At 35.2% G+C, this 8,349-nt stretch overlaps 1 protein-coding gene across 1 annotated transcript; it reads left to right on the plus strand.

Annotated features, from left to right (window-relative positions):
• Nucleotides 1-368: 368 nt before the first annotated feature.
• Nucleotides 369-2,527, plus strand: LOC148281652 (uncharacterized). The gene is made up of 2 exons (XM_088226365.1): nucleotides 369-513; nucleotides 1,620-2,527. Exons 1-2 carry the CDS (start codon nucleotides 369-371, stop codon nucleotides 2,525-2,527), a joined length of 1,053 nt encoding a protein of 350 aa, XP_088082491.1.
• Nucleotides 2,528-8,349: the final 5,822 nt, after the last annotated feature.

Below are 8,349 nucleotides of genomic sequence, written 5' to 3' on the forward strand. Positions count from 1 at the left end.
ATTAACATGAAAATAAATAATAAAAGTGCCGAAGCCTTGTACATCACACGCAAGGCGGTAAACAATAAAACCAGAAAAAAAAAAAAAAAAAAAACCTAACCTAACCTAACCTAACCTTATCGTGTCAGAAATGCATGAGCTACGGACATTCCGTGGCTCACTGTAAAAAAATAAAGAAGTGTGTTGGAAGTGTGGTGGAGAACACCGTGCAGCCCAATGCACAGAAAAGGGCAGCACGACCAAGTGCAATAACTGCATCTTGGTCAACAAATTGTATAAAACAAATACTCCTACGAACCATAATGCTCTGTCATTAGAGTGCCCGGCGCACCAGAGGCAAATAAATAGGTATAAGAACATGGTTGACTATGGCCAGTAAACCATTTAGTATCATTAAAGTTGCTCAGGCTAATCTACAAAGATGCGAATCTGCCACCGTATCGTTTCTCAAAGAGGCGGTTGAACAACATTTTGACATCGCTTTAGTACAGGAACCGTATGTTGGAAGCACCGGTAAAATTAACAAATCTTCGTATGGAGGAAAGATTTTCCAAAAAAGTGGCTTAAATTTCCCGGTCAAGGCAGCCATAATAAAATTTAACCAGTAATTTTCTAAAAACTGCATTTTACTTGATAAATATAGCAATAACGCCAATATTTTCATTGAAGCAACGGTGGAGTCGCAACCACTAATAATCGGCTCTCTTTACTTTTCACCGAGTGAAGACATTGACTCCAGCCTGAGTAAATTCAACGCAGTGACGGAAGACAAAGGCCAATGTAAAATCGTAATCGGTGCCGATGCAAATTCTAAGAGCATTTGGTGGGGGAGCGATAGAACGGACAAAAGAGGCGATAAAGTCGTTGATTTTATATCGCAAAAACAACTACATATTGTTAATACAGGAAATCTGCCTACTTTTGAAACCATAAGAGGCAGCGAATTATTAAAAAGCGTCATAGACATTACGGTTTGCACCTCCAACATGATCGGCCTAGTCGACAAATGGATGGTTAATAGAGAAATAGCAGCACTGTCAGACCACAATGGAATAACATTCGATTTGTTATTAAAAACTCATTTATTCACTAAAGATAACGCTGATACAACATTTTTGTACAAAACATACAAAGCAAACTGGGACAAATTCAGCACAACCCTAACAAAGATATTAAAGGAAAAGGGTCTATCCCAAACAGATATCGACTCCAATAACGAACAGAGTGTCCTAAACAGACAAGTCAGCCTTTACACTGACGCAATCTCTGAAACTTGTCGATCGTCAATACCCACTATGAAAACAGCGCCTCTCAAAAAATGTCCATGGTGGACAACGGAATTGACTAAAATGAAAAAAGACGTGACTATTGCTAAACGTAAACTTGTGAACTCAGCCGCTAGCCGGAGAGTAAATGTCACATTACCAGCCTATCTGGAGATAAGACAAGAATATAAAAATCTGATTGCGACAACCAAAACCCAGAGCTGGAAAAATTTCTGTACGGCACAATCGAAAGAAACCACGTGGTCAACAGTGCAAAGAATTCTCAAATCAACGCAATATCGCCCCCCAGAAACTCTAAAGTTCCAAAATAAAGGTAAAGGTAATAAATACAAGCAATAGCTGGACTGATTCCACTGGACTTAAAAGTTAAAGAGCTGGGAGAAATCTATAATACGAAGAAGAATCTCACCATCACTAATAGACCAGATGATCAAAGATACCAGGGAAGGATAGCGTACACGGAACTGCCGCATCCAAGCGAGCAAATAGGTGAAATCACCAGTTACCCAGACTCGTACGCAAGAGTCAAATTCCCCGTCGAAGAAATCGATATATACACGGATGGAAGTAAAACTGAAGGAAAAGTGGGAGCAGCTTTCGCCGTGTTTAATAATGACGGAGAAGTACCCAGTAAGAAGCTTCCCATGGCTGACTACTGCTCGGTATTCCAAGCCGAACTCTTCGCCATTATGAAAGCCTTAGACTGGGTCTCTAGCAAGACGAGCAACTGGAAGACTGTCAACTTGTTGTCAGATTCTAGAAGCTCTGTTCAAGCACTTGAAGACGGGGCTCCCGACAATCCGATGGTTTTCTACATCCAAAACTCATCTCGGAGCTTAAAGTCCAAAGGCATCGATTGCAAATTTATGTGGATTCGAGGCCATAATGGCCTTGCGGGAAATGAAAGAGCTGATGAACTAGCTAAAAGCGCAGCTCTACACGTAAAAACCCCAAAGCTTTACACTGAATTTACACTTAGTTACGCCAAAAGAGAATTAAGAAGTCTGACTTTAACAGAATGGGAAGAACGATATCAAAGCAGCACCACTGGTTCTGGAACCAAATACTTTTTAAAGACACTAGAAGAGTGCAAAAACTTCAGAAAATCAAACACGCCAACATTCGAGTCAACCCAAATTCTAACGGGCCATGGAGCCACACTCTCTTATCTTCACAGATTTAAATTGAAAGATAATCCGGCTTGTCCTTGCGACGCACAGACGCCCCATGTTTGGCCATAGATCGATTCTCTTTCGAAAAAGAGTGCAACAGATTAAATGTTCCATTTGAAGATTTTACGCAGGTACTTCAAAACAGGTTACTCTCCGGGATGTTCGTGAACTTTGCTAAAGTAATTATAGATAGAATAAGACCCATGAACAAGTAAAGAGGCTGGCACTCTATACTTGTCATATCAATCTGTGATAATAACAATATTAAAATGTAAACTAATCAAAATTTCTCCCCAGATACCTCCCTTTCCTGTTAAGGTTTCTCATGGTTCCCTTAACACTTGGACGAATGTCGGAAAGCGAAACTAGCCCATGAAAACAGAGGTTATAGGTACACAAAACACAAACACGCAAAATGACGCACTTGGAAACTAACACAAATAACAAAATACATAACACAAACAAATATAGTCGCATTCGGGGGCGCTGACACATGTATTTGTGTTAGTGATTTTGGATGTGATTGTAAACTGCTATACAGTACACAAACACTCACACGTAAAATCATACACAAAGCACTAACACTAAAAACAGCACAAGTATATAACCTTGATAAATAATAAGCAAGGGAAAAACAATGCAACACAACCAGGAAAAAAAAACCTAACCTAACCTAATTGCCTTATATATATATATAGATTAAAATGACAGCTGTCAAACTAATGTCATTAGTTATGGGAAATTACTGATCACTGATCAAATCAATTTATCAGTTTTTTCATGCAAACATGAAACTCTGTTTCCGAAAATTGATATAAAATAAGACATTATTACTTCTTTTCATGAACAACAGTACATAAGTTATTTTTGTATTCTATCTATTCACATTGATCAATTTGTCGCACCTCTAACATTTTTGCAAAATGATGTAACCTTGTAAGAACATCGTTAACACGTAGAGCCCGATGATCCAAAAAATAACATGAGTGGCGATGTGGGTACTTACAGACCCAGTTTAAAAAGTCGCTTTTTAAGCCTGTTACAGAACAGGTTTTTTTATTGAAAAAAACATTGAAATGAACATGAAGGCATTGAGATGACATGTCATAAGTTTTTTTGTGAGATCTCTCAAGTTTTTTCTAATTGTAATTAATAATATCGAAGCGACGCAAATATCAGCTTCCAGAATAATGATTGCTTCCAGAATGTATTCATTTAAATAATTGTGTTATTTGCATGTACTATAAATATATTCTTTTGCGTACATTTACACAACTTAGCCCATAAAATACCTTTGCTTGTAAACATCTCTGTTGCGCAAGTGCGTGAGTGCGTGAGTGCGTGTTAATGCCCTTTTTAAAAAATAAATGTGATTTACTTATTAACATATTAACTAGGGAAAATTACGGAGACAATGCCATAAGCTACATTCAAGTCAAACTAGAGATGCAAGGCGGTAAGCGGAGAGACGGACAGCTTCCGTCTATTCATACGTGCGAACGCGGAACTTGATTTTTCACAGCCTCCGAGATGATATTTCCTTACTTAGCGGCCTTTACATTTATGGAAAAAAAAAAGAGTATAGACTCAGAACTTAAAAAGTTTGTATTGGATGATAAAAAAAATACCCATCATGATTATATCTATTTTGGACAAGTTATCGGATTTTCTTTGTAAAAAACCAATGTCAGAGTCATAAAGCTATGGAAGTTTATTCATGGAAACAAAAAAAAGCAAATGAAAAGACGAAATTTAACTATACAAAATAAATAAAAAGCCACAAGCCGCCCGCGTCAGACGATCTCAGTATAGGATTTGAGTGAACGTGGAATCCATAAGTCACGCGTGACGTCATCAACCTTTTGGCCAGTTACGGGCCGTTTTCTTTCTATCAAACTTTAAATAGGAAATTATAAATGAAAACATTAGTTTCAGATGTTCATATTAAAATGCTCGCAATCATAAAAAGATTCTATAAATACTCAATACATTTAAACTCATGTCCCCAGTTTATGAAAATACCCTATTATTAAGTGCAAATTTTGACGCGATGTTTTTGTGATATTTATATTAGTTTATAAAATCATTAAATAATAAAAATTAAGATAAAATATTCACAGACGATACTTAAGAGAACACAGTTTGCTAAAGGATTAAGTAATAATCCGTTTATAGAAATACTATTATCAACGAAAACATAAACTCTAAATAAAGACCATTCTTTTCCAATGTATCGGTTGTCCGACAAGAAAAACTCTGCGCATAGCACGTATTTAAAGGATATTTGCGTTGCTTCGATATTATTAATTACAATTAGAAAAAACTTGAGAGATCTCACAAAAAAACTTATGACATGTCATCTCAATGCCTTAATGTTCATTGCAATGTTTTTTTCTATAAAAAAAACACAGAACAGGCCCAAAAAGCGACTTTTTAAACTGGGTCTGTAAGTTCCACATCGCCACTCGTGCTATTTTTTGGACCATCGGGCTTTACGTGTTAACGACGTTCTTACAAGGTTACATCATTTTGCAAAAATGTTAGAGGTGCGACAAATTGATCAATGTGAATAGATAGAATACAAAAATAATTTATGTACTGTAGTTCATGAAAAAAAGTATTAATGTCTTATTTTTGGTGAATAGTTGTCTTAAACACACTATAATAGGCTTGTTTTTGCGTTTTTATATCAATTTTCGGAAACAGAGTTTCATGTTTGCATGAAAAAACTGATAAAATCGATTTGATCAGTGATCAGTAATTTCCCATAACTAGTGACATTAGTTTGACAGCTGTCATATTAATCTATATATATATAAGCCAATGTTCGAATGGTTGTCTTCGATGGACTCGATAACTACCGGACCGATTTACGTGCGGTTTTCAGGTAAATGTACATTTTTGCCGCGAGAAAGTTTATAGCTCATAAAATCTTCAAATTATTAAGAGCAAAACGAGCTGGGAGAGTAAATGTTTTTTTTATCTATCACCAGGGTTACATTCGCCGAGAATGCGTTTACAAAAAAATGGATAGATGTTATTTTTTGTGTACAAAAAAAGTTTGTTTTTGAATGTTTACAGACAACATTCGTTTTTTTATGGATCAGATTATTTCATTGAATTCCTTATAATTTCTACCCATTTATTTATTTTTATTGGATTTTTGGTAATACTAAAACAATATAAACTGACATCTGATATTTTTTTGAAAATCGCATTCCTGACTTAAATGCACCCCTGAGCAGAGTTTGACATTGGCAAAAAGTGTTCGTAATTTGAAAATAATTAATTCTTTTATGTTTTGGAAATCAAACATAAACAAGTACTTAAATTCAATATTTAAATATCCATTATTTATAGATTTGGAATTTATCATAAACAAGTACCCGGGTACCTACTTACCAATGAAAACTTCCAACATCTTTTTTACGTTTATCCAAACGGTTTTTACTGAAGATTTTTTAGTAAAATTTTGTAAGTAGACTTAATTATGTTTAATCTTAAGAGGAAACGTGGTCTGACTTTTCTTACATACAAAAGTATTCACGTATTTTCTCACTGAATTATGGCATTAGAGAAATATTTTTTTTTTCAATAACAACAACGACAAACACAAACTATCACGCCGTTTCCCCGTAAGGGTAGGGAGAGAGATCAGAACGCCACATTACTCTATCTTTGCATTCAGATCTCGCTTCTTCTACATTTATTGATCTTCTCATGATTATTCCGACTTTTACCATGTACATTTTCAATTATTTGTTGGATTTGGTCATGCCATGTCTTTTTCAGTCTTCCTCTATTTCTGCATCCATGAACATTCGCATTGTAAATATTTTTAGCCGTTCTTTCGGTGCCCATTCGCTCCACATGCCCAAATTAACGCAGAGCTCATTTCTTGATTTTGTCGATAATGCTTATCTCAGCCTTACATAGTGTACGGATCTCAACATTTGTGCATCTATCGTACATATTTTTACTACATTCGCTTAAGAGATCGTATTTCGACAGCATTCTGTTTTGTTTATTTAATCTATATACGAGTATGAACTCAAATCTAGCAATAGCAAAGCATTGCCGGGTTCAACTCGTCAAGCTATATTTTAAAGACTATAGTTGTCGCTAACGCTCATGATTCTGAAATTAAATTAGTGAAAAATTATTTTGAAGTTCCTAATGCTAATACTAAAAATTATCGTTCGCTTGGCGGGCCACGCGCCTATTATTGACGCGCGTAAAAAATAGTTTAAAACTTTTGATGCATACAAGAAAGAGTATGACGAAAAGGCTCACAAAGATTTATGGAAATGAATGTTATTAATGTTTTTATGAAGATTATAGGTTATATAAAAATATAAATTAATAATATATTATGATACGATGAGAATTTAATCGTTAACCAATGCAGGTTTATTTTCGTCGATGACGTGTCGCAAAAGGGCAAAATGTCCGAATATATTAATTATCCGATTCGCAAGATAGACCAAATGTTGGATGCTTGATTCTTTTGACCTCGGGACTGTAAACAAGGCCTGCCCTCTCGCGATACGCGTGTTCGAAGAAAATAGAGAACGTTTGATTTTACGTAAAATATTTGACGTTATGTTTTTAAGTGTCAATCCTGGAATAATGAAAGGTGTAAAGACTTACGATTGCCTCCCTTTGGCACTGGTCCTGAAAAACACCGTTTTCGTTTGCACAAATCACTTTTTACGTTTCGTTTATATTGATGATTTGAATCATGTCACGCTCGCAGTACGTTTTTCGATGAGTGTTCGCGCGTTGCTTTCTTGACTCGCCGTCAGGGAGGGGGGTACATTGGAATCAAAAAAACAAGGACCACCGGAGTCAAAGGAAGGAATGGCTTGACACTTGAATGAAAAGATATATGAATCCGAAACAAACCCTTAGAGTATATACATATATAGACGTATAACAAAACATTTTACCAATCCAATGCATGTTGCCGGTTATAGCGGACTCATTTTTTACAATATGTTCTAAATGAGAGAAAGGAAGGCAAAAAAAATGTGTGGGTAGGGTCCTCATTTTTTGTTTTCTAGTCGATTTTAGAATTTTACGATGCTCGTTTTTTAAGTACGCGGCCAGTATTGTTTCGAACTGTCAAACGCTCTGTCGGTATTTTGATGATTGTTTAACGTATTTAGTGCTAATTACATCAAAATTCATTATGCCGACTTGTGCCATGAAAGGATGTTCAAATAGAACTGGAAAAGGGAGAAAACGCTTCAGTTATCACAGGTATTTATCTAATATTATACATTTTCAAATTAATACGTTTTTTGGTAGTTTTCAACATAAATGCACCACTATTTTTGTACTATCATTTGAGCAATTATTATAGCATTTGTTTCTGTGTAATTCAAATATCTTATACATTACATTTATATGATTTAAATCTTTTTTTTAAACGTTTCAATCCAAATATATCTTAAAATGTTCAAAACATGCAAACTCGACGACCTTTTACCGAGTCAACTGACATCTAGAAATAATTCTTACTCTTTTTATACGCTGAAAGAATATGAAATTGTCGTTTATTGAATGTAACCAAAAGAGATGACAATACATCTGCGCCAATTTAAATTGTATTTTTATGACCACTTTTTGGGCGGCTCTTATAATCAAGAATGCCAGGGCTGTGCATTACTTAAAAATATTACGAATTCACATAAATGTTAATTATTAGTGTAATAATTTTATCATTAAATTTATAAGCATAATAAATTAATTTAAGGGTTTATTTTTTTGGATTCCCGATAGATGAAATAAGGCGAAATAAATGGATCCATAAGACAGGGCGGAACAATTGTCCCCTGAAAATAACAATTGGTTGTGTTCCAACCACTTTCTATCCATTAATTTGGAAA

Source organism: Micrasema longulum, unplaced genomic scaffold (assembly GCF_059751315.1).
Source record: "Micrasema longulum isolate JH-2025_06_02 unplaced genomic scaffold, ASM5975131v1 h1tg000426l, whole genome shotgun sequence".
In the NCBI taxonomy this organism is placed as follows: Eukaryota; Metazoa; Arthropoda; class Insecta; order Trichoptera; family Brachycentridae; genus Micrasema; species Micrasema longulum.